Raw genomic sequence first — 27,532 nt, forward strand, 5'->3', positions numbered from 1 at the left:
GTGTCAAGGTCATAATGATATCATCGGCAAACGATGACATTTTAAACTCCCTACCCCTGACTGATATCCCATGGATATCTGGATTACCTCGGATGTAGGCTGCCAGAGGTTCCACACATAGTGCAAACAGGGGGGAAAGAGGGCACCCCTGCCGTGTGCCGTTGTTTATTGAGAACGAGGCAGAGAAGGCAAAGGAAGTTCTGACCTGGGTAGTGGGGTTAGAATATAGGTGCTGTATCGCTCGCAGGAAGGGGCCCTTTAACCCTATATTGTAGGGTGGCGAACAAGAAGGGCCACCCCAAACGGTCAAAGGCTTTTTCGGCGTCCAAGCTAAGGAGCAAAGATGCTGAGTCCTCCCTGTTCGCCACATCTACCAGGTCAATTACTTTCCTTGTGTTATCGCCTGCTTGTCTAAGCGGTACGAAGCCCTCCTGGTCTTTATGTATGAGAGAAGGGAGGACTACATTCAAACGGATTGAGAGTAGTTTCGTGAAAATTTTTAAGTCGGAATTCAGAAGGGCAATGGGTCGATAATTAGCACACAGTATGGGGTCTTTATCCAGTTTGGGAATCAGGGTAATAAATGATCGCTGCATGTCAGCTGGGACCAAAGTGTCCCGGAGAAAGGCGTTAAAAAGTCTGCTCATATATGGGAGTAGGAGAGGGAGGAAAGCCTTATAGTATTCGTATGGTAAACCGTCAGGACCTGGGGATTTGCGAGATGGTAGCGATTTAATCGTAAGTTCTATTTCTTCCTCTGTAATAGGTGCATTTAGGGCCTCTAAGTCTGTAGTTTGTAAGCGGGGGACACCACTTTGTTCTAGATAACGGTGCAATCTAAGTGAGATCTCTGGGGAGGGAGGATTTTTTGGTATGTCTGGATTGTTATAGAGGTCGGTATAAAAGTCTGCAAAAGCATTTGCAATATCTTTAGGGTGGGATAGTAAGCAACCTGTTTTATTCTTAATTTGGTGGGGTGTTGAGTTAAGGGAGTCTTCTCGTAGTTTTTTTGCTAGTAAAGAATGTGCTTTGTTTCCCCTATCGTAATACACCTGCTTTAGCCGAAGCAGAGCTTTTTCCACTTGTCCCACTGCAAAATCCCTCAGGGTCGTCCGAAGCCTAATAACCTTTCTGAGAAGGGGTACAGTAGGGGATGTTTGGAGCCGTGTCTCTAGGACCTGTAGTTCCTTCTCAGTTCAGTATTTTGTGGCTAGTGCATCTTTTTTCATGGCCGATGATAAAGCTATACATTTACCTCTGATGACTGCCTTATGGGCTTCCCATAACGTAGCGGGAGAGATGTCAGGGGTGTTGTTTTCTTTAAAGTAGAATTTCAGGGTAGAGGTTAATTCTGTGGTTGACTGGGGGTGTTGGAGGAGAAAAGTGTTTAGTCTCCAGTTGTAGGGCCTAGGGTTGGGGGATTCTACGTCTATTGTGAGCATAATCGGGGCGTGGTCAGACCAGGAGATCGGGAGCACTCTGGCTTCACAAACTATTCTGAGAGTAGAATTATTAACAAAAAAGTAGTCGATCCTGGTGTGGGTTTTATGGGGAGCTGAGTAGAAGGTGTACTGCCGATCCCCTGGGTGGAGAGCCCTCCAGGCATCAAAGAGAGCATGTTTTCTAAGGAGTTGGCGAAAGAGCTTCGAGTCTCTAAGGGCTCGAGCTGATGGTGCCCGGGGATCCACCACATGGCGGACAGCAGTTACGGAATGAGTTAGATTGAAGTCTCCCCCCACCACCAGAATCCCATGATCCGAGCGAAAAAGGCGTGTGAACATTTTAGATAGAAATCTATGTTTAACATTGGGTGTGTACAGAGTACACAGGGTGATCTCCCGGGACTGCCACCGGCCCCTAACAATAACATAGTGACCGCGTGGATCGCTATAGTGACTCTCACACACAAACGGGGATCCTTGCTTAATGAGTATGGCCACCCCTGCATGTTTATGTGGTCCTGAGGAAAGGTAGCTTTGTGGGAAGTGCCTGGATGCGAAGGTGCCCCCCCTGTCAAAGTGTGTCTCCTGGACAAAGATAATGTCAGCGCCAGACTGTTTAAATTCTCTCAGTGCCAGATGCCTCTTTTTATTGGAATTTAATCCATGAACATTTAATGAAAATATCCTAGCCATGGTGTCTAGTTAGGAGGGGGAGGGAACTCGTATTACCTGGGCTGAAGACGACGGCCTTGGATCCTGGGATTGGGAGCGGGCAACCTCCGGTGTGGGATCTGGACTCGACCCGCGGTCCATGTAGAGAGTCACTCTGGGACAGGAAGAAGACAACGAAAAAAGAAGAAGCTAGAAAGAAGAAACAGAGGTTAGTGTTAGACAAAACAAAACAGAACCAAAAAGATTTGTTCATCTGACCTTGAAAGGTTGTTGGACCTAGGTCAGTACGGTTTCCCAAGGATCCGCCCAACCCCGCTCCAGCAGAGTGGGTCAGGCGGATGCAAGGGAGCCCTAGGTTGGTCATATAACAAGATATTATCCAAACTATTGTGATAGTCATCACTTAATTAGGGGAGGGGTTGGTGAGCATAAAATCACCTACTCTCTCAAGTCTCAACGGAGACATGCCCATAAAGTAGAACAAAAGCAAAATTAGAAAAAATTGAGGCAAAAAATAGGGGACTAAGTGAACAGAACGTCCAGGACAAATCTATCAGCCTAGTGGAGTGGTCGAGCATCTACAAGGTAAAAGACCCAAGAAAAGATTGCAAGTCTAGTTCAGCCATTTCTGGATTTGGAGCTTTTGCGAGGGGTACCATTAGGGTGCGATTAGAGGAGGGGACCTTCTGCCATACTGTGGGGGTGGGGTAGTAACTAGGTTCCAATCCGGGAGTTGAGGGGGACTGATCCCCAAAACGTCACAGAAATTTGTTAAATCCTCTGGATAACGTAGAATAGCAGATCTACCTTGGTTCTTGGCTGTAAGGGTAAAGGTAAATCCCCACCGATAGGGGATACTTTCTTCTTGAAGGGTACGCAGACGAGGTTGCAGGAGTCTGCGCTTCTGTAGGGTTATCCATGAAAGATCCGGAAATAGTTGCAGCTGGGCATCCTGGAAGGTTACTTTACGTGTCAAACGAGATTGTCGCATAATGTCTTCCTTCAAGGGGTATGAGCTTATTCTGCAAATAATGTCCCTTGGTTTAGAGGTGAGATTTTTGGGGCGGAGAGCCCGGTGGGCTCTATCCATGTCGATACGATTGGTTAGGGGCTCCCCAAGGAGATTGTTAAATATATGTTGTAATTTGTTATGAATGTCCTCCGGGCCGTCTGTCTCCGGGACTCCTCGCACTCGAATATTATTTCTGCGCCCCCTATTATCCAAGTCCTCAAGGTGGCGTTGCATTTCCCTTAACTGGGTACGGTGATCTGCCCCTTAAAGTTGAGTCCTATGGACTGCTAATTTAGTCTCTTGAATTTCCTCTTCGGCCATTTCCACCCTGTCAGCTAGATGTTTAAGGCCTGTTTGTAGTATCTGTATTTCTGAGCGACAGATGGATTTCACATCTGCGATCAACTGTTTAAAATCATCTTTGGTGGGCATCGCCTGTAAATAGGAGTACCACTCATTAGGAAGTGAATGGTGTGGGGCTGATGGCAGGTATTGCTGCAGTGGTCGCTGGTGAGGTGGCTGTTGCTGTTGTGATTGCGGTGCAGCTTCATCCTGCATGACGGGCATAGATTTTGGGGATGCAGTCCACATGTTTCCACAGGGCTGCCCCTGGGTACATGTGGGGACCTCCTCCTCCTCCAGAGCATAGCGTTGGGGGACAGATGTCAAATATTTCCGTGTCAAGTTAACAGGGTGTGCGGCCTGTTCTTTAGGAGTGCCTAGTGCTTGGGAGAACGAGAGTCTCTGCGCCTTAGGTGGGGGTGAGCGAGGCATGAGGGCTCTGAAGGCCGCTGCAGGATCATCAGGTCCTGGTGGGGTATTGGAGGCCGGGAATCTCAGGCCCGGCAAGGCCGGGAAGTCCGCTGACACATCAGAGGATGACGGGGATCCCGGAGCATCCCCCGGCAAGCAGGGATCCGAGGCTGTGCGCAGCAGGCGCGGGAAGGACTCCGAACATTAAGTGTAGAGGGAGGGAGGGGGGCCAAATATGGCGGCTGGAGAGTCACGTAGCGAGGTCCCTGCACGGATAGGGCAAAACGAACTCACCGTTCCCAAAGGAGAGGAGATGCCTGTGGTGTGTTGCAGGGCCGGCGGTGTGCTTTCCGGGACTCGGTGTGAGTTCAGGTCCGGCTGGGAGAGCTGCGGAGAGAGCCTGGAGCGGGCCGCCAAGGCCTCCGGCGCCCTATTGTCTGTGCCGCCAGGCGGACCGTCTGTCTGTGGAAAGAAGGACCGGAGGTCCAAAGATGAGCCGGGTGGTGGCTGTGATGATCCCCGGGCTTTAGTGGATCGGGGGCCTTAGATCTGCCCATGTAGCTGTGGAGTAGCGTCCCCAATTGAGCCTTTAGCAGCGGGCTGAGAGAGAGCAGACGAGTCAAGCGTCCATCTAGGTCGGCTTCCGGTCACGCCCCCCGACCTCACATGTTTATTGCCTCTGAACGCGGCTTTTTTTGACAGCTACAGTGCTACTATTTGTAACCAATCAGAATGGTTCCTGATCATGTGATCAATGTGTCAGCTATGACATAGTGAACAAATGCAGGCGGGAAGATTCATTGACATAATGTGCCTTCAGCCTACTGATGCCACCGCAGTGTGAAGGTGGAATTTTTATTGGAATTGTCAGATTTTTTTTTTTTTTTTTTTTTTTACATTTCTGCGCATTTGTAATACTATCCTTTTAAAATAGAAAATTTGTTAAAACTAAAGCCTTATACTTCAAAAGAGAAGTTTAAAATGTATTTATTATGTTTTTATTTATTTAGAAATCATACTTACCTAGGTGGATGCAGCATCGGTCCAATGCTGCATCTGTGCCCTGCTGGCTCTAAGGCTGAGACCTGAGCAATTAGACACTGCTGATCGCTCGGTTCTCAGTGCTCCCTGAGCAGGAAGCTGGTGACTGCCAGTCACCAGCTCTCTACTCTGCCCCTTCACACTTACTGGAGCGCTGGGGCTGTGAAAGGTGTGGGAGCGGCCGGATCAGGTTCAGAAGCTGAGCTGGGTGGCGGTCCAGGCATGTGGGTGGATCCTGACCGTGTGGTCACGATCTTTCCCGAGCCTGAACCAGCTCTGTGATGTCAGCCAACAGCGGACTTCAACCTGCTGTCTGCTGAAAACGGGTCACAGGAGTGCAGCACAATCTGCAGTCCTGTAATCCACAGGAGAAGCACAGCCAAATGAGCTTTGGCTGTGCTTTTTCTTTAAGTCCTAAATACATACAATCCTTGTTTAGGTATGCAAATGAACCATAGTTGTTGCAAAGATAACGGAAACATGCAAAAGCTGCCAAATTTGGACTGGGTGTCAATGATCCTTGGTCACAAAAAGGTTAATTAGTTGAAAATTCCATGTGGTCATATGGTCTAAGCAGATCCAGTGAAGACAAAAGCTCTATTTTATGAACTGGACATTTTTACCTGATTTCTTATTGTGAATCATTTTCAAAGTGTTTGTTTTTTTATTCTATTTCACAGTTTTCTGCCAAATATTCTATATAATTCAGCAATATTTTTTATTTCACTCCCTTCACTGACATTTTAGTAAATTGGCTGGATCATAGTCGCACATTTCGGGAGCAGGGAGTTGATGAAAACGAAACATTACTTCTCCGCAGAAAGTTCTTCTATTCAGATCAGAATGTAGATTCCAGGGATCCAGTGCAACTGAACCTACTTTACGTTCAGGTAAGCAACTGCATTAGGAATGTGGTTCGCACAAATGGGTAAAGTGTATAAGTGTTTTAGCTTTATATTTTTTTTACTGTGAGTAGCTGCTGTGCCAAGTTTTGATTTACTAAGATCCTTTTTTATTTTAGGCCCGTGATGACATTCTGAATGGTTCTCACCCTGTGTCATTTGACAAGGCCTGTGAATTTGGCGGAATCCAAACACAGATTCAATTTGGACCTCACATAGAAGCCAAACATAAACTTGGATTTTTAGAGTAAGAATGGGGGGGGGGGGGGTATTCATATGTTGTATGTAGTTTTTGATAATGAAGCCAAAGTATAAAGATTGCTGTTCCTACCCCACTCCCAAGAGTGATAATTTTCTGGACGTCACTTAATTTGGCCAAAAACACACAGGTAGCAAGTGAAATCAAAGCTGATCTGTTTAGGTGAGGAACTCAAAGTATTGAAGCCAAATCAGGTAACTGCTACTTTTAAAAGGTACAAAAGCATGCATGTTTCTCGTTTCTCTTGGTGTCCCTCCTTTAAATGTCCATGCAGATTACCTGTTTTATCTGAATTGAGAACCACTGGCCACTTGGAACATCAATTTAAACCCTTATAAGTGCTAAGGTATTTTATGTGCCAGCAATGTTACAATGTGTGCCTTCTATGGAGCTTTATTGTAAAAGTTTGTTGACTAATCCTGTCTTTTCTGTAGCTGCACATATCCCTTCTTAAACACAAAACCCAAAATGTAATGCGTTACAGCTTACCAATCATTAGATGTGGTGGCTGCATTAGCTTGTCTTTTTTTGACTTTTCACCTGGTGATCTGGCCAGTAACACGTCTTCTATAAAGTGCCCCCACTCTGGGATTAAGGAGCACAGGGGCATCTTTGGACAGCAGCATTGTTAGTCTGAGGGAGGGGAGTGTTAGATGCACTAAGCTGATTTAGATACACTAAGAAAATGAAGCTCAAATCCAGCTCTCACTGCAGCTACTTAAGCAGGTTTTACATAAAAACTGAACATTGTAAGTACTCCTTAGTGGTAAATGGTTTATCTAACCGATGCATTTGCAGGAGTGCTTGTTCTGTTGAAAAATAACAGACTTGCTTAGCAGATCACCAGGTTAAAATAAAGGAAAATAAGGCCAAAAAAACTGAAGGGGGCCATGACATTGAAGAATTTCTTTTGGATTTAATACCACTTTAAGTTTGTCTAATACAATTTTTTGACATGCACTTTGCAAAAAAGAGCTGCTGGATGAGACATTAGAGGGTAAATGATTTGTGTGGTGGCCTGTGGAAATTGTGGGATTGTTGTAAATAAAATATATGTCTACTTTTACCTTGTAAAACAACCCCATTTAGTTTCAGATAAGAAAAAAAGGCAAAACATTTTTGTAAATATTTAAAAAAAAAACATTTTGATACCTTCTTTGCTTTTTTTGAAGCAATCACGTAATCTCTGTTCTCAGCTGCATACGATCTTAAGAGAGCTAGGGGTGGAGAAGCAGCAGTACACTGACCTTCCTAGTAAATGGCTGTGCAGAAGGGAACGTGTCAGCAGAAGTCTGATCATTGCAGTCTGTACTCCCAGCACAGCCAAAAAGATGACCATGCTTGGATGGATATGCTATTATACCTAAGGTGGTCAGTTTGAAATAGGAAAGTAGGGGGACTGGCAGGATCACCAGTTATTTCATGCAAAGAAAGCAATACAAAGAGAACCGGATACTTTTTTCAACACAAGTACAAGTTACAACAGACACGTATCAGGAATATGAAGTGTTGGGGTAACATATTTTTTAAATCATTTGTTTTACCTAAATAAACTTCTATGTGTTTTTTTTTTTTTTTTTTGGTAAAAGCTTGATGGACTTAACATAGTTTTGTTATGTTTTAGCCTGAAAGAGTTTCTTCCTAAGGAGTACATCAAACAAAGAGGAGCAGAGAAGAAAATATTCCAGGTAATGTAGAAAAATTAACCAGTAAAATATGTTCTATTATGCTAACATTTTGTTGTTGGGGACAATTTAAAGAAACTCATTCTAACTGAAATCAAAATGGGCCACAAAAATGTGTTGCCATTATTTTTAACTGATAAATATAAGACTAAATCTGCATAATAACAATAGGAAACAGGTCTATTTTTAATGATATCACGCTAGTCATATATTATTTATGTTTATCATTTACCTCAATCCATCCCTGCTAAAGAGTTGCTACAGAGAAAAGATCTGCACTCATTCAGATTTCAGAAAACATTGCATACCATACTGTATGTCTTATCCTGTTCTTCTACACCTTCCCAAAAATGTTGTTTTTATTATGCCTGCATTTTATAGATCTGTCTTTACCACCTTAACCCTAAAGCCCTAATGTTCGGCAAGTATGCTAGCACTTTGCTCAAAATGTCTTAGTGAATGTATTGTATTACTGCATTGCATTTGTTGATGTAATCTACGATCGCTATGACCAACAGGAACATAAGAATTGTGGAGAAATGACTGAAATTGAGGCTAAAGTGAAGTATGTAAAGCTGGCTCGATCTTTACGGACATATGGAGTGTCTTTTTTTCTAGTGAAGGTATTTGTTATTTATGACTCTTGGTCGCATACAGTGTATAGTAAACAGCTTCATTATGCATCATTTCTATCTAAAATGAAGACTAACTTTATTATGTATTTAGTAAAAGTGAAAAGTTGCTTTGTGTGCTATCTCCATGCTTCCAACTGCCACTTTGTGGATTAGTTAATTTTTTATTTACTTTACATATATATTGCACATTCATAGCAGTCCCTGCCCTCAAGGAGCTTTCACATTCATACATACGTGGACCAATTTAGACAGGATCCAATTAACCTACCCGCATGTCTTTGGAGCGTGCGGGGGGGGGGGACCCACGCAGGCACAGGGAGAACATGCAAACTCCAGGCAGGTAGTGTTGTGGTTGATATTCAAACTGACAACTCTAGTGCTAGCAAGCGAAAGTGCTAACCACTAAGCCACTGTAATTAAAGTGTGTATGTCCACAACAATGTCACCAGACAAGAAGTGAAGTAATATCTGCAATAGGAAAACAGACAGAAATGCAAATCTATCCTTCCGCCACTTTAAAAGAAAAACAATTTTGTTTCTTTTTAATCTTCTGTTGGAGCGTTGCCCTCACTTGCCAACTGGTAGAAAGTTATCTCTGTTAACAAATTGATGTTAGTACAGTGATCTCCCCTTCTGTGCTATTGTGTTCTGACAGGGGGACGTTTCCCCTGCCAGAACACCCCAGTCAGACATACATGTTGCTAGACATACACTTTGAAAACTTGCACAAGATTCTCTTCCCTAGCATTTGCTTGTCTCCACAGTGCAGGACTCAAGTGCAGGGTCATCTGATCAGGCATTAATTGGACAACGCAACAGCAATGGCATACATCCACCATCAGGGAGGAACCAGAAATCTTGCTGTGGCAAGAATGTCTGACAGATTATGTCTTGGACAGAACTTCATCTTCCAGCCTTATCCGATGTTTACATCCCAGACATGGAAAATTGGTAGGCAGCCTTCCTCAGCTGGCAGTGACTGCGCCCTGATGCTTGGTCCCTACACTCATGCGTTTTCAGGATGTGTGGCACAGGTGGATGAAGCTAGATGTGGACCTCCATGTGCACAGAGATCTTCTGATGAAAGCATGCAATGCTCTTTTGGCTCCATGGGATCAGTAAAACCTAAACTATGCCTCCCCCAAAGCTCCTTTCTCATCTGTTCCACAGGATCAAGATGGTGGGCATTCTTGTGATCCTCATTGTTCTCGACTGATCCAGTTGGGTGTCTCTCATGTAATGCCTCCTGTACATTCACCTGCCTCCTGTACTTTCACCTGCCATTCACCTTCCCCTTTCCATGCTGACTCACAAAGTTTCTTTCCGTCTTGCCATCAACTGTGCGTAGAGCATGTCAGAACTTGTGGCCTTGTCGCCTAAAGTACTCTTGTGGTTTTACCAAGAGACAAGGTAGTAATTAGGCCTGAAGCCTATTTATTTCCTTAAGTGGATTCAGCCTTTACCTCAACCTCAGGATATTGTGCTTACGTCCCTCTGTCTGAGCCGGTACATTATATGGAGATTTTTCTTCATTGTCTGAATGTAGTTTGTCTATCGGGCAGCCATAGCTTTAAAGACTGACTCAATCTTTATCATCCTGTATGGTTCCCACAAAGGAGTATTAGCTTCTTGTTCCACTATTTCTTGATGGCTCAGACAGATCATTCTTCAAGTGTGTGTTCTGAAGTTCGGATCTGAAGTTCTGCTGTAAGAAAGGAGAGCAGGCAGGCTTTTATTGCAGAAGAGACCTGCACAATAAAATGTAAACTGAACTGCACAGCTCAACTTATAGTGCCGGACCAGTCTCTGAGTGCTGGGATGACTAGCTCCTGTGCATGAACAGGAGTAATGTCTTCCTCTGCTGGCCAATGAAGAGGCCTTAAAATCTGCACTCAGAAGAAGATGCCAGTCCTGGCAAAGGACTGTTCTGCTTTAAGTATAGGGTTCCACCCTTTCCTGTCAAAGCATACTGTACTAGATCTGTTGTTCTTGGGGTTTTCAGCATCGGGCAACTGCTTCCCAAATCCCAAAGCTGTCATTTGATCTACTGTTTACACATTCTCTGTTTTAATCAGTTGGATGCTCAGGCCTCATCTTATGCCAGCTTTTGGAATAAGGTCTTTTTAGGCAGCCCTTTTGAGCAGCAGACAATTCTCAGTCTTCTGTAATTTATAATGGGCCTGGTAGAGTTTTCTTTGCTGTATTGCCCATCCCCCGGTTGAACTGCTTTTGGGCGCACCAATTGTCTCTGTATCCTGTGTCCCTGTAGATTTTTGTACTCGTCGCAAATACTTTCCTTGGCGTTCATTGAAGGACTCAGGCCTTGTCTTTCTGTGTTCATGATCTTACTCTGTTTTGTTACAAAACTGAGGCATGCTGGGAATGGAAGGGGTTATACCAGACTGGTCACTGTATTGTGTTTGCCAGTGTCCAATTTCTTCTGTAATTAGCAGTATAACCCAATTGTCTCTGAATCCTGTGTCATTCATCTTGAAGAAAATAATTTTACGGCAAGGACAAAAATCACATTTTCTGGCCTGCTCAAGAATGTGAACTTTAGGGCACATTCACACCTATCTGTGTGCATGGTAATGCATATACATAGGAGGGGTGTCTATGGCTTCTCTTTGAAAAATTCAGCACATAGATGTTCAGCCAGTTAGGAAAGAGCAGGATATCTACCTGAAATGTGCTTTTATGAAGTAAAATTCATGTTTTTTTAGTGCAGGAAAACGTATGACTAGGCCCTAACAAGCAGTCTACCTGAGGCATTGGGGACATAAACACAGACAGTTGAAAAGGATGCCTATCTATATCTGTAAGCTTTAGCTTCTGTTTATTTCCAATCTCTTTGAATGTGAAAGTTTAGATGGATAACCAGGGAAATGAGAATATATACAGCTCTGTTCCTGTCATGCCGTTATCATTTTTACGGTTCCTGTGTGTACAATTTGCAATCAGTAGTCATAAGGTAACGGAGGTGATAGACGCAGATTGTTTATGAAGGTGTCAGCTTGGGGAGCTGCTGTTCAAGTTGTATTTTTGTTATAATTTTGACAGTGTTATGATGTCAAAGAATTCTTCTTGCCACTTTAAAGTTTCATTGATCAGTAAACAGATTTCACACATATAAATATTATCGAAAAATTCATACCAGTGAAGTAGTTTACTAATTTTATACCAACATACAAAAGGTCCACTATATATTTCATTGCATTATGATTACAAAGTACTTTGCTGCAACTGCCTTGTAGCAGTTTATAATTCTACCCTCATGCTGTGCTACCACCTACTGTTCCTGTGTGTGCATTACCATGCATGTCGTGCTTTCTGTTGTCTGCTTTGGCTGTGGGTGAAAAGCCCCCAGTGTTTCCTCTGCAAATGCATTGTGTGGTGGGAGAAAAGAAATCTGATTTTGTGGCAAATTCTTTCTTGCTTTTCTTGCATTTTTATCCTTCTCCCAAATTTCATCTCCTCGGGTGCTTTCCTACATAATTATCATCTTTGTTAAGCTGTGATTATTTAACCTAGACACTTTTCCCTCAAGTCAAATCACTGCACTATTTCTGTCTGCGTTTTCTGCTGACCTCATGATTCAGTAATGCTGTGACATGCAGCTCTGAACACTACTCTTTATCACTGTAAGGACCAGCTCTGTTACCAGCCTTGTCAGTATTCAGTAACAGGACTGACTAAATTGAATCTAATTTTACGTCTGCCAAAAAATATAATTATGTGATGCAGTTATTTGATATGATTTGTTTTGTGTTTTCACCTTGGCTGCATGAACCTTATATTTTATATAATGATTTTTCTTTTTTTTTTTTGTATCACTTTTAACCTTCCAGGAGAAAATGAAGGGTAAGAATAAGCTTGTGCCACGACTTCTTGGAATCACCAAAGATTCAGTAATGAGAGTTGATGAGAAAACTAAGGATGTGCTTCAAGAATGGCCACTAACAACTGTTAAACGTTGGGCTGCCTCTCCAAAAAGCTTCACTTTGGTATGAATCAGTTGTTCCTTGAGATGTCTATTTTGTTCTGACAGCTTGAAATGTCCACCTAGTCATCGATTTCTAGACCCTTTGCCCTTCCTGATCTTATGCTCATATTGCCTTCTTATAGCTCTCTCCTTGCCCACCTGAAAACTGATAGTCACCCTGTTGGGTTGTGTACTGTTGTGTTTAAAAATTGTAACCGTGCACACAATTGGATTTACCACAGTAAATCTGTATGTTACAACTCTTATTAACAATGTACTTTCAGATGTTGGGCTATCTATCTTCATTGTCTAATTTCTCAATAAATATCTATTTTACTAAGAAAACACAAGAGAGTTAGGCCGACCATAGACAAAGCAGATTTCTCTCCTCTTATCACAGACATTGTGTTCTCCAAGCGGGGGCAGACGAAGCCTTCCCCTATAATAGCCGCTAACAATAATCGCATGTAAAATCCAGCAGGCTGGCTGTATTCAAGTTGATTGATCGATCAACTTGGATACATTCAGCCTGCCCATACTTGGTTCGCATCGATTTCAACCGTCTATGGCCAGCTTTAGCGCTTGTTCACACCAGCCTACATGCTGAAATGGTTTGTTTTAGGGTACAGTCTGGTGTCTGTTGTTTGCAGCGGTGAGGGGTAGTGTCTTGCGCCACAATTTTTTTGTATATTTTTATTTTTTTTAACATTTGAAAGGTCACAAAATCACATTTCATTAATTAAAGCGGAGCTCCGCCGAAATTTTTTTTTTAAAAGTCAGCAGCTACAAATACTGCAGCTGCTGCCTTTTAAAACATGGACTCTTACCTGTCCAGGGCGCCCGCGATGTCGGCACCCGAGACCGAACTGTCTCTCCGTCCTCGGGTGCTGCCGCCTCCATCTTCGGTAAGGGAATCAGGAAGTGAAGACGTGCAGCTTCACTTCCCGGTTCCCTACTGCGCATGCGCGAGTCGCGCAGCGCAATACGAATGGTCCCTGCTGTCGCTGGGACCCGTGTGTTTCCCAGCAGACAGCTGGGAGGGAGCAGGAAGTGGCGTAAATAACCGCGGATTCTGCGGCTATCTATGCCGGAAGTGGGTACAGATACCTGTAATATACAGGTATCTGCACCCCCCTCCCCCCTGAAAGGTGCCAACTGTGTCACCGGAGGGAGGGGGGGGGGGGGATCCGATGAGTGGAAGTTCCACTTTTGGGTGGAACTCCACTTTAAGGTCTTCTGCTGGAGAGGTTCTATACCAATCTAACCTGTGTTTAAGGTATAGTGAATCTGCAATCTTTCTGTTTCTATATAAAATGGATCCCCAAAAAGAAACCTTATTGCTTCAGGCACTACATCATCTAGTGCATCAAGGAGTGATTGTAGAGGTTCTGGTATCCGAAAGGGGCACAAGGTTTTACTCAAACCTATTTACAGTTCAGAAACCAAACGGGGACACAAGGCCCATTTTGGACCTAAGATCTCTGAACAAGTATGTTGTGATACAGTCCTTTCAGGTGGAGTCTGTCCACTCAGTAGACTTTTTAGCCTCCATTGATATAAAGGACACGTACCTACACGTACCTATCTTCCAGCCTCATCAGAGGTTCCTACATTTTGCAGTAGAGGGACGTCATTTTCAGTTTGTAGCTCTACCCTTTGGGCTTGCTACAGCTCCCCAGGTGTTCACAAAGGTCCTAGCACCAGTACTGGGTCGCTTAAGGGCCCAAGGGATCCTGGTGCTCGGGTATCTAGACGACCTCCTGCTCAGAGATCACTCAGCACAGGCTCTAGAACAGAACATAATATACACAGTGAGGTATTTGAAAAGCTTAGGCTGGGTCATAAATACCAAAAAGTTAGCCCTGAGACCAGTTCAAAGTCTAAAATATTTAGGTCTGATTCTAAACACGGTCCAAGCAAGAGTATTCTTGCCACCCGTAATAATCTGTGCCCTGTAGGATCAGGTGTGTCAGATGAGGGCACCCTCCATTCAGCTCTGTATGAGTCTTCTAGGGAGAATGGTATCCTCCTTCGAGGTGGTGCCCTATGCCCAGTTCCATTCCAGGCCTTTACAACAAGACATCTTGTTGGCTTGGAACAGAGGAAGAAAAGCCCTGGATTATCCAATGTGCTTATCTCCTCAGGCATGCTTAAGCCTAAACTGGTGTTTGCAGGATCAGAACCTGCGAAAGGGAAAATCCTTTCTCCCGGTAACTTGGAGTGTACTAACTGCAGATGCCAGTCTATCAGGCTAGGGAGCGACCCTAGATGGGCTCACATCTTAGGGGAAATGGTCACAGAGCAGACCCTGCCCATAAACGTCCTAGAATTACAGGCAGTACGTCTGGCCCTACGGTCCTGGACGGTGCAGCTTCAGGTCTGCCCCATCAGGGTTCAGTCCAACAATGCCACCGCAGTGGCCTATATAAACCACCAAGGTGGTACCAGTAGTCGTTCAGCTCTAGGAGAGGAGGAAGAAGGTGAAGCCTGGGCAGAGGGACATGTGCCAATTATATCGGCAGTCCATATCCCGGGAGTAGAGAACTGGGAGGCAAGTTTTCTCAGCCGCCAGCAGATCTGCCTGGGGGAATGGTCCCTACACCCAGATGTGTCCCAGGAAATTTGCCAATCTTGGGAGTGGCCAGAGGTTGACCTACTGGCATCCAGGTTCAACAACAAGCTACAGCAGTTTGTGTCTCGAATAAGAAATCCTCTGGTAATTGGAGCAGATGTTCTGATAGTTCCATGGAGCCAGTACTCCCTGGTTTATGCTTTCCCTCCGATCCCTCACCTTCCACATTTGTTGCGCAGGATTCGGAGAGAGGGAATTCCAGTCATTCTGGTGGCACCTGCCTGGCCCAGACGGCCCTGGTTCCCGGAGATTGTGAGACTGGCAATAGACGGGCCATGGACGCTTCCACGTCGCCCTAATCTACTGTCTCAAGGTCCTATATTCCACCCCAATTTACAGTCTCTAAATTTGACGGCATGGCTATTGAAGCCAGGGTGTTAAAGGACTGTGGAATCTCGGGACCAGTGGTGTCTACTCTAGTGAATGCTAGAAAAGCTATCACTAGGAAGATTTATCATAAGGTCTGGAAGACTTGTATTGCTTGGTGTGAAGCCAGGAAATGGCATCCTCAGAAATATGTGATTGGGAGAATTCTCTCTTTTCTACAGTCAGATGTGGAAATCAAACTGGCTTTGAGTACAATCAGAGGTCAAGTTTCGGCCCTATCAGTATTTTTCCAAAGGCCTTTAGCCTCCCATTCACTGATCCGAACATTTATGCAAGGGGCAACTCGCTTGCTTCCCCCCATTAGGTCACCTATGTGTCCTTGTGACTTGAACTTTGTGCTGTCTGTGTTACAGAAACAACCATTTGAACCTATTAAGTAAATTCCATTAGACTTGGTGTCACGCAAGCTAGCCTTCCAGATGGCCATCACCTCGGCTAGAAGGGTGTTGGAGTTGGCGGCCCTTTCATGCAGGGAATCGTACTTGATCCTTCACCACGACAGGGTCCTTTTACAACCTGTTCCATCCTTTTTGCCAAAAGTGGTGTCGGCCTTTCATTTAAATGGGGATGTTATTTTGCCACCTTTTTTCTCTCAGCCTCTTTCGGCGGAAGAGACACAAAACAGTCAAGGTTTATTTGTCTAGATCTGCGGAGATCCGAGGATCAGACTCTTTGCTTTACCAAAAAGGGGCAGGCAGCTTCCAAATCTTCCATTGACAATTTGGGTTCGTCAATTGATCATTCAGGCCTACGGTCTGAAACATAAAGCTTCCTCCCTTTAGGGTGAGAGTTCATTCTACCAGGGGTGTAGAACCCTCCTGGGCTTTTCGCCATTAGGTATCTGTGGCTCAGATTTGTAAGGCTGCTACCTGGTCTTCAGTGCATATGTTCACAAAATTTGGATGTTCGAGCAGCCGAGGATTTGGTTTTCGACCGCAGTGTATTGCGGGCTGCCGTATAAGTTCTAATGGTTATTGTTTGGCAGTGTGTCTCCCTCCCCTCAAGGCTATTGCTCTGGGATGTCCCAGTAGGTAATGAATATTAGCCTGACTCTGTGTCCCATGATGTATGAAAAAGAAAATAGGATTTTTACATCATACGTGCCTGTAAAATCCTTTTCTTTGAGTACATCGTGGGACACAGAGATCCCTCCCCTCTTTTTTGAGGATTCAGTGCTTGCTAGAAAACTGAAGTGCTTCCTGTATGGGAGGGTTTATATAGGGGATCATTTCCTGTCTGAAGACCTTTGGTCTATCAGTGTCCATTCACCTAATGATGAAGTATAACCCAGCAGGTAATAAAAATTATCCTGACTCTGTGTCCCATGATGTACTCAAGAAAAGGATTTTACAGGTAAGTATGACGTAAAAATCCTACTTTTTTTCCCTCCCCCTGGTTTATATTTGTACTTTTTTTTTTTTTTTTACTTCTCTTGCTTATTTTCCCTCCTAAACTCTGATTTAGAGTCTGTCTTTTTTTCAGGACTTTGGAGAGTATCAGGAGAGCTATTATTCTGTGCAGACCACTGAAGGGGAACAGATATCACAGCTCATCGCAGGGTACATTGACATCATCCTCAAGAAGGTAGGTGTCCTTGTCTTCCAATTGGTGAACACCGCTTGTATGTAGACCTCCTTATTTTTGTAAGTCACATAGTCACAGTCCTTGCAGTTTAAATAACTCCACTAAGCTCCATTTACCTCCAAACTAACAGTCATGACAATGTGGTTTAAAAATATAATACATTCTATGAATAAATGAACAATTACTGCTTGTGGGATAACGATACCTCCAACAGAAAAACAGATGTGGTAGAATTCAAACATGTAGCTGCTGTGTGATCACTTCTATGCACCAGCATGTTCTATCTTTTAGTGGTGGTAGCAAGCATGCACAGCATGGTTTGTACATTTTTGTTCTGTTTTTCTTTAGCCATCCTAGCTTCAGAAACCAAGATAAATAGGGGGTCTTTGTGTTTTCTACCTCAGATTGCTTGCAATTTTTTGTAGTGTTTTTGATTGATTGAATTTTCATTCACTCAATTCTCACCTGTCCCCAGAAACAAAGTAAGGACCGATTTGGACTAGAAGGCGATGAAGAGTCTACAATGTTAGAAGAATCTGTTTCACCAAAAAAGTGGGTATAAAAATATTGCACGCTACTTACTTAATTGCAACTCATCAACCTGCTTAAAGTGGAAGAAAACCCTAACTATATTAACACAACACCCCCCCCCCCCCCCTGCCAAACTTGTATAAACAAAGATCTGTACACTTACCTATTTTCAATCCACTTTGGTCAGTCACATGATCCCGAAGCTCTGGCTTTACTGTGTCGTGAGCAGCTGTTGCAGGGGAGAGGAGGTAGCATTGTAAACAGCTGGGCTATAAGTGGTGTCACGGCTCCCGGAATTCAGCGCTGTTGAGCACTCCATGACATAGAGCTGCGGGATCACATGATCAGATTGAAAATGGGTACATATACGGATTAAGCTGAATAGGTGGGAGAAAGGGGAGGGAACGTTTTTAAGAATCAGTATAGTTAAGGTTTTCTTCCACTGTAAGTGCTACCGCAAACTATAAAAATAGTTTATTGTGGTTAATAAACTTTAATTTGTAAGCATTCTTCTGTTCCCAGATCAACAATTCTTCAGCAGCAACAACTTACCCGTCCAGGAAAGCTTGAACATGGCACAGTTGCTCTACCTGCTATTATACGCTCAGGATCTAGTGGCCCAGAGACTTTCAATGTCGGCACTATGCCATCTGCCCAGCAACAACTTACTACAGGCCAGATGCACAGAGGTCACATGCCACCCCTGGTAAGCAACTATATTTAGAAATAATTTGTGTGTTAAATGAAAATGACAGGAAGGATAGCTTCAGTGTAAGACTATTATGAAAATTACAAAAGAAAGATCAGCACAGCATATCATTTTTGTTTTTCATATATATCTTAATATTTCTTAAATATAGCCATGATCTCTTTTGAAGTAAATGTGAAGAGGAGGTGGTTTGTCTCCTGCTTGGCACCCCTGTAATTTCCTTGTTCACGTTTGTATTTAGTAACTAAATGCTGTTGTGTTCTGTTAGATGAAGTCCCTTGCTCTAGGCAATCAATCAGTTTCCTAATGGCACCTAGTCATGCAAAATAAATACTTTATCAAGTGACTCTGCTAATTAGCTTCATGAAGGGCTGTTACTCTTCGGTTTAAGCACAGCTGAGAGTGTTAGAAGAATGTATCATGGGAAAGCCTATTAAAATGCTGCAAAAAAAATAAATTACCCAAAAATGGAAGAATGAAAAAGATAAAAGAACGGACACAGCTGTTATGGTGTAAATTGAAAGTGAACAGCAATTTCTAAAAAAAAAAAAAAAAAAAGCCTATTTAAAGACACAAAATGTTAGAATTTCTAATGAGGATCAGACTTTTTCAAGGCTTGTACAGATCCGTGTATCTCTGAGCAAAACCTTTTTGTTTTGTTATGTTTTTGTCCAGCGAAGGATGACTAAAATACTGTATTTATCCGCGTATAACACGCACCCCAAGTTTAGGAGGGAATTTTAAGGGAAAAAACTTTTAGGAGGGAAGTTTAAGGGAGTGTTAGTGCAGCCTTCCCCAGTGTCCATTGCAGCCTTGCCCCTGTGCCGCCTTGCCCCTGTGCCGCCTTGCCCCAGTGCAGCCTTGCGATCCCCACTGATTGTTTGCGATTGCGCCGACATACACTTCCGAGTGTACAGATTTAAATATGGGGCCGCAGGGGGACTTGGCGAAGCAGAGATACACATAGCCGAGTGTACTTGGCTCTTCTCGGCTCCGCTCACAGTCCCACCCTATGATGGACATAACACAGGTCCAATGGCGGGACTGGGCGTGACTGTGAGCGGAGCTGAGAAGAGCCGAGCACACTCGGCTACGTGTATCTCGGCTCCACCCAGTCCCTGCGATCTCGGCGGCGCTCGCTCTGCTCCGCCGAGTCCGCCGCCGCCATATTTAAATCTGTACACTCGGATGTGTATGTCGGCGCGATCGCAAACAATCAGCGGAGATCGGCGTATAACACGCACCCATGATTTTCCCTGATTTTAAGGGGAAAAAGTGCGTGTTATACGCCAATAAATACGGTATCTGTCAATTTTTGTTGCTGTCTGTGTCCCTGTTGGGGAGGTTAAAGCTGGCCATACACTAACAAACTTTTACAAAACAAACTTTGTAAAAAAAAAATCTCACAGTACATTTGAATGTTGATCAAAAATGCTTCAAAATGTTGTTTTGCTTTAAAGTGATTATAAGGGTTAAATAACAAATATGTCATACTTAACTCCACTGTGAAGCTCGTTTTGCACAGAGTGGCCCCAATCCTTGTCTTCTGGGGTCCCCGGCGGCTCTCGCGGCTCCTCCCCACATCAGATAACCCCCTAGGAGAAGCACTCTCCCTGGGGGGTTACCTTGCGGGCACGCTCCCGAGTCCATCATTCGGCATCCATAGGCTTGAATGCCGGACTCGGCCCCGCCCCCCAGCGCTCACGTCATTGGATTTGATCGACGGCAGCGGGAGCCAATGGCTGCACTGCTATCAATCTATCCAATTAAGGGCCGGGACCCCGTGGAGAGAGGAGAGCGCATCTCCGCCAACAGAAATACGGGGTTCAGGTAAGTATCAGGTAAGTAAAACGGGGGGCTGGTGGGCCGGTCACTGCCAGGTGTTTTTTCATAGGATGCATTAAGGTGAAAAAACACGAGGGTTTAAAACACCTTTAAGCATTCGATTTTGAAATTCATGCAATTTCCCCAAATAAAAACCAGTCACTGTTAGAAATACATTTTCCTTCCTTCTATCTTAAGGCTGGGTTCACACTGGAGATCACAGCGGCTCACAGCAGGAGTCCGGTGCGTCTCAATTCACCGTTTCCGGTCCGATTTTAGTCCAAATTTTGGGCTGAAATTGACCAAAAGACACACACATGACTCCTGAGCCGCTGCGGAGATGTGTGTACTGGCTCTATAGAGAGCCGTCACAATCTCCTGCTATGCGAATTAGATGTGGGGAAACCCGCATCCAATTCGCAATAGTGTAAACCCAGCCTAAAGGGTAACTCCACTTTTGTGGGGGAAAAAAAAATCAAATAAAAAATAATATAGCACATTCAAATGCGACACAAGTCATATTGTAAATGAATGTGATTAAAAATTACCTTTCCTTTTCAATCTGCAGCTCTGTAATTTTCTGAAAATGCAATATGGCAGCCTGGAGGCGTTCTGTACACAGAATGTGTACAGAAAGCCCCCCAGAAACATAATTTCCTGCTTGTGTGATTGGCTCACCAATTTTCCCAGATGTCCGCTCTAAGATACAAGTCATATTTTAGGCATCCCCTGTGACAAAAATGTCATTTTTGGTGAGATACTTCCAATAGGAAATCACGTCTAAAGATTCAGGCCCTGCCACTTGCCTCATTAGAGCCCTGCAGGTGCACAACTGATTGATAATTATGAAACCACTCCCATTAGACTCACTCTGAACATGAACACAGACAAACGGATTACTTCAGAATAACAAAAGGTAGGAATCTGCAACAAAGTTTGTTAAAATCCCTGCAATGCACATAGATCACCCAGAGGGGAATGTTTTTTCTCAACAAAAGTGGAGTTACACTTTATTTTTTTTGTCACTGCAGTCAAAAAATCAAACCACAATTTGAGTAACAATTCGAAAAGCCAAGGAACGGTCCTTAATGAAATTCTTATAGTGTTTAGCCAACTTAACGCTTCCGTACTTTCAGGGACAGCAAGAAAAGTGAAACTTTCACAGTGGTACACAAACCGCTAAAAATAACCTGGCAGGGGTTTTAACGTTTCTCTTCTCCATTCAAATCTGAAAAAAAAGTTGGCTATACGTACACGTACATGTGAAGCTGCATGTATGTTTAGTTTGTGTGAATGGGGTCAAAATTAATAAAGTTTGCCTATATTCTCTCAAATTCTTGACAATGTTTTTCATTTATAAGAATAGAGTGAATGAGGAAAATACAACATTATGACCACTAGATGGTGCTTGTGATCATAGAAATTAAGTTTTTAAAGTGGCTATAAAGCCTAAACATCTTTTAGCTTAAACACTTGAGCTCCGGAAGGTGTAACCCCCTTTGACCGGGCCATTTTTTTGCAATAAGGCACTGCATTACTTTACCGGAGAATTACAGGTCATACGACGCTGTACCCAAAAAAAAGTATGTCCTTTTTTGCCCACAAATAGAGCTTTCTTTTGGTGGTATTTGATCACCTCTGCGGTTTTTATTTGTTACGCTATAAACAAAAAAATACCCACAATTTTGAAAAGAAAAAAAAAACAATATATTTTACTTTCTGCTGTTAAACACATCTAATGAAAAAAATGTAAAAAATCAAATTTCTTAATAAATTTAGGTCAATGTGTATTCTGCTACGTATTTTTGTTACGAAAATCTCAATAAACGTATATTGATTGGTTTGCGCCAAAGTTATAGCATCTGCAAACTATGGGATATTTTTATTTTTTTTTACTAGTAATGGCAGCGATCAGCGACTTATAGCGAGATTGCTATATTGCAGCGGACAAATTGGACACTAAGTGACACTTTTGTCACTTTTTTGGGGATCAGTGACACAAATAAAGTGATCATTGCTAAAAATATACACTGTCACTGTACTAATGACCCTGGCAGGGAAGAGGTTCCTGCATAGCAGAAACACAGGATCACTAACTTCCCTTCTCACATAACAGCGATCTGACTTGTTTACATTGGCAGACCGCCGTTCTGCCTCTCTTAGGAACGATGGGTGGGTTCCAGCGCCGTGGACATCAAGTCCTATCGACCCACTGATTGGCTCCCGCTGTGTCCAGTCACATCGGGAATAGGTTGCTGGCGGTGCGCGTGCATGCCCCAGAACTGGAACGTACAAGTACGTGATTTTGCACAGGAATGCCACCTTGCTGCCGTATATATACAGCAGGTCTCAAAATTTCAAGTCCTGAGCTACTAGCCAGGCCTCAAGGGTTACTCGCCACCAGTGCCCCACTCAATCCCTACCCTGCCCCGCCTCTAAACACGCCTTCATAAGTTATCTCATGAAATGACACTTAAATGTTTAATGCAAAAATAAGTTACACAAATAAATATTAGCAACAACTTTATCAGTGCAGCCTCACCTGTGCCCCTCAATGCAGCCTCACCTGTGCTCATCAATGCAGTCTGACCAGGACATTTTATAGATAGGCAATGCCTATCCTCATATTGATTAGTGGTTCCAAATTAATAACTACTGCAGTAGGGAACAGACACAAAACATACGCTCAGCATCTTTCCAAATAACTGTTCTGCTTTATTTTGACGCCATTGAAGGTTTTTATACACATGATTACGTAGGTATCACAATAATATTACAATTGTACGTTTATGGTAACTAGGGGCGTTGCATAGGCAGGCTAATTCTAATCAGGACTCAAAAGAATGTAAACATTTACTGAAAACATTAGTAGTGCTGTGTGCAATACATATAAAATAGAATACAATTATATACAGAACTTACAAATTTCCATTACCATCTCCACTCTTTTTTGATCAATATTTTGATCACTAACCATACCTGCTATCACCTTTAACCTGGAACCTCCACACACTTAAGTGGAGGTAGTCCTGGCCAAAGAGGCAAAAACTCCATTGTGGAGAAAATAATAGCTGAGCAGCTTTTTCATTACAAAATGACTTTTCATTGTGAAAAACAAATGATTGATAAGACATATTTACGGAGTCCAGGCTGTACACTGGCCTTCTAGCTCAATTGTTGGCATGCTGACTTATCAGCATATGTAAACACAGACAATTCTACATAAAATGAAAGACATACAAAAGACAAATATGACTTCAACATGGCTATTCTACTTTTCAAATATATATATATATATATATATATATATATATATATATATATATATATATATATATATATATATATATATATATATATATATATATCAAAAAGTTCCCTAGACTGATCGCAAGAGGGAAACAAATCAAACACAGAGATTTCTTTAATCTCGTCATTTTTGCAGTTTCTGGTGTAGATCCAGGTGACTTTTCCTTCAAGTTTTGCACAACTTGTATATGAAATAGATGCTGTATTGAGTCTCCAAACATTTCCTTATATGTAAATGTCTCTTGACCATCCACAAGTCACCTGGCTTTAGTTTTAGATCCTTCCAAACTTTTAGGATCTGGAATTGGGGAGAAAACACATACATGAGTTTGTCAAAAGCCTTAAAAGATCAGCAACGTTCTCTGTGAGATCCGAATGGAGGACTTCAGCTGCTGAGACAAAATATAAGCAAGTGAGTAACACACTCCCAAACCAAATCCCATTGGGAGAGAGTCAACATCCCCTTAGGGCAGTGGTTCTCAACTCCTGTCCCCAGGACCCACTAACAGGCCAGGTTTACAAGATGACTGAAATACGTCACAGGTGATATCATTTGCTGCTCAGTGATTGCAGTATTCTAGCCTGCCTCTCCCCAAGGTAATATTTAAAATCTGGCCTGTTGGTGGGTCCTGAGGACTGGAGTTGAGAACCACTGCCTTAGGGGCTTGATAAAATATAAGAAAACATTCAGGCAAAAGTTTTCTAGTTTCTTACTTTTTCCGCTACATTGTAGACAGTAGGGAGTGTAAAAATAAAACCTCGAAACTTCTAGTAAGGACCCCCCTATAAAAATGATTTCCTCTGTTAATCTCTGTAGATTCTGGCACTCTGTACTTACAAACTACTTCTGATAACACTTTTTACTGTGGCCTTTGCAGTAGCATTTGCCACTGGACATCCAGAAAACATGTCCATACAGACAAAATGCATACTTGTAAGATCCTGACTTGGGCATCTGGATATATTTTTTGTAATCTCTGGAAGGGATGTTCAGCTTTTGGTAACACCTTTGGTAACAGGTAAAACAAGAAGTGGTATGTTATAAAAACAGCTGTGGTGAACCCTGGCTCTATCCTACGCTCATTTACTAAGGCAGCCATAGCTGCTTGTGACTGATGACATGGTCCATGTGTCAAGCTGGAGGGAAAAGAGTGGCTGGCAGACGTAAATGATCACCTTTTCCAAAGTCCTATTTCATAAGAAGTTGCCCCCTGTGGACCACTTGTTCTTCTTGTTCTGGGGTCCTAAAAGTCGAATTGTTATTCCCAGCTATACTGGGCACAGACCCATCAAGTGTCCAGGGCTGTAATGCAACATCCTTAGTCACCTGGTCTGCTTCCATGTGTGAGTTTTAAAGTTAGTATGGCTACCTCAGCAAGAACCTGGAAGGCTGAAAACAGCCAAATTAACTTAACATGCTTGATTGGTTTACCTGCCGAAGTAAAAACAAACTTCTGGCCCTTCAAATGGAACCAAAAACTCTTGATATCTCGACTATCTATAAAAATATACACTCTCTTTATAGCTCACAGGCTTTGCTAAAACATGGAGCTCTGCTTCTTGAGCTGAGGAAAAAGGATCCAATGACTCTAAATACAGAGTATCCTTCTGGGTGATAAACTGTATCCTCAGTATAAAACCGGGAATAACTCTACAAAAAATTAAATATCTGGGTCTTCAGGGAGTGTGTCCTGCACTGGGCTCACAGCAGCTGATTCCTACACCATCAATTTAACTCATGTGACTTTCTCTGTCTCCAGCCTCCTCCAATAGAGGCAATAAGGTGTCTGGATTCAAATGTACACATTTTCATTGTTAGATTTGTACATAAACAAAACAAATTCATATTTTGAACCTTTCATTAGACAAACACTTAGTTAGCTGTATATTTGCTGCGCAGAATGTGGGACCATTAAAAATTAAATATTTGACCAAAATAATGTCTGTAACTTTGTCTAATAGCACCTTTGTATAAAGCTACAGCTCTGATATATTGGGGTGAACCCTTCATTACTGGGTCCAGCTTCCATAAATATATTACAATAGCTTGTTTTCTACCATGCTGTTTGTGTAAGAACTCCAGTTTCATGTTTCAAAAAGACAACTTTTTCCTGGCAATATTATAATAAATGATAACAATACCCTGCGGTCATGCAGAGATGTCCATAAATCCAAAATATTCTTCTGCTTATACCACTGCACTTACAAGGAAAGGGGGCACATCATTTCACAATCCATACATTCTGCTTTGGATTTCAAAAATAAAAATAAATAAAAACAAAAGGACCAACAATCTGTATGATGGACCAGAAAGCACTCAGCCACATCAAAAACTATAAAACAACTTGGCTGCAGGTGGCCTCTATCCTAACTGGGTGTGTGGACTTGATGTGATGGGTCTGTTTTATTTAAATTTTATTATTACTCTCACATCATGGTCCGCACATCAAGTTTTTATCAGACCTTAAGATTTAATTTTTGTAGAAAAACTTCTTATGTATCCCATACATCTTGGCTTTCTTAAATATTATGGCAGCTGTATTCCAAATAACAACCTCATCTTAGTCTTTTTTTTTTTCTCTCAATAAGGGCTTATTGTATAAATGTAAAATTACAAAATTGTTATCTTAATCTAAACTAATCCCATTTTTACAAATTTCCCCAATAACCTGGATTTCATTTCCAACCAAAGGTTGTCTAAACCAGTTTCAATATATCTGTTATTAAAATTGTTAAACTCATGTTAGAAATTAATACTCAAATGATAATTTCAATATCGCACACTAATATATATCCACAGATAAATTTCCTTAAAGGGGGGACATATTACCTAATTTTACTCAATTTCCCTTTTTTAAATGCACTGTTTCCACTATCAAAGGATATTCAATTTTTGTAATACACGGTTAAATGTAGCCTTCATTTTACCATGTTTGGAAAACAGATTCAAAATATTTGTGATCACATTGTTTATCATTAGATTCGTTAACCCAGCACATTTTGTTAATGTTTTGTCTAAAAAACTGAAATTGGCATTGTGTCCTTCCAGCTTATCACCTACCTCTCATCCCAGCCACATTCTTTCAGGAGAGCGCAAAGGGAGGGGGTCACATCTGCATACATGACACACACAAGAGATAGAACTAAAGGTTCCAGCATTCACGCACATACACGAATATCTCTCTAAAATCACTTACATTTTCTCCCATTTGTACGCAACACATGCATATCATTCTCTCACTTTCTTTTAACTCTTTTTATTTCCCTGCTTAACTTCTGCTTTCTTGACTTAATCCCACAACTTAACATCAAAATGTCCTTTTCTGTCTAGTGTTAATTGTCACCCTTGATCCATCCTGCTCACTTAGATAGCTGTTTCTCTAGCTGTTTACTCTTCATGATTCTTAGTCCCTGTGGACTTTGGTAACCCAGTTACCCATTGTGGATCCCTGTCCACTTTAACCATTAATCTAGGGGCTCAGTATAGGCGGAACCGCACCTTCACTTCATGTATAGCGCTCCTCTTGCGCTGGGCATTTTTGAGGGTCTCTTACCCTTCATTCCCTTACTTAATTTAATGCCCATAAGGACTGGCCAGTCTTCTCTACGTGTGCCTATACCCTCTTGCCTCTAAACAGCTTTATCTAGCAGATGTACTACATATACCTGTGAACAGCACTATTCTTCCCTTTCTTATCTATAACACTCCGATGGACAGTAGACAGTGACAACATAACATATAACCACCAATCAATACCCTTCGATTAAGGGGCGTAAAATAGGTACCCTTTGTCCTGAAAATGCCTTACCGATCAAGGAAGTCTGATAACTCAAATGTAAGCAAAAGGCTTACCTCAGCCAGCTGATTATCAGAAATTCCCGCATCGTCTCAAGCTCCTCATTTTGGATTCTCGGGGTCACCTGCAAAGCCCCTCCTAGGCAAAGCTCGCCACTTGACCAGGACATTTTATAGATGGGCAACTCCTATCCTCATATTGGTTAGTGGTTCCAAATTAATAACTACTGCAGTAGGGAAGAGACACAAAAGATACGCTCAGCATCTTTCCAAATAACTGTTCTGCTTTATTATGACGCAATTGAAGGTTTTTATACACATGATTACGTAGGTATCACATTAATATTACAATTGTACGTTTACGGTAACAAGGGGCG

General features: G+C 42.6%; 1 protein-coding gene across 2 annotated transcripts in view; it reads left to right on the top strand.

The window, feature by feature from the left end:
* Nucleotides 1-27,532, top strand: part of TLN2 (talin 2) — a 398,203-nt gene that overhangs the window by 199,637 nt on the left and 171,034 nt on the right. For both annotated transcript variants that reach the window (XM_073619119.1, XM_073619120.1), the window contains exons 7-14: nt 5,668-5,810; nt 5,942-6,069; nt 7,706-7,769; nt 8,285-8,389; nt 12,250-12,405; nt 16,885-16,986; nt 17,462-17,538; nt 18,040-18,223. In XM_073619119.1, coding sequence (XP_073475220.1) covers nt 5,668-5,810; nt 5,942-6,069; nt 7,706-7,769; nt 8,285-8,389; nt 12,250-12,405; nt 16,885-16,986; nt 17,462-17,538; nt 18,040-18,223 — 959 coding nt within the window. The remainder of the gene's footprint in view (nt 1-5,667; nt 5,811-5,941; nt 6,070-7,705; nt 7,770-8,284; nt 8,390-12,249; nt 12,406-16,884; nt 16,987-17,461; nt 17,539-18,039; nt 18,224-27,532) is intronic.

Source organism: Aquarana catesbeiana, linkage group LG03 (genome assembly GCF_042186555.1).
Source record: "Aquarana catesbeiana isolate 2022-GZ linkage group LG03, ASM4218655v1, whole genome shotgun sequence".
Taxonomy (NCBI): Eukaryota; Metazoa; Chordata; class Amphibia; order Anura; family Ranidae; genus Aquarana; species Aquarana catesbeiana.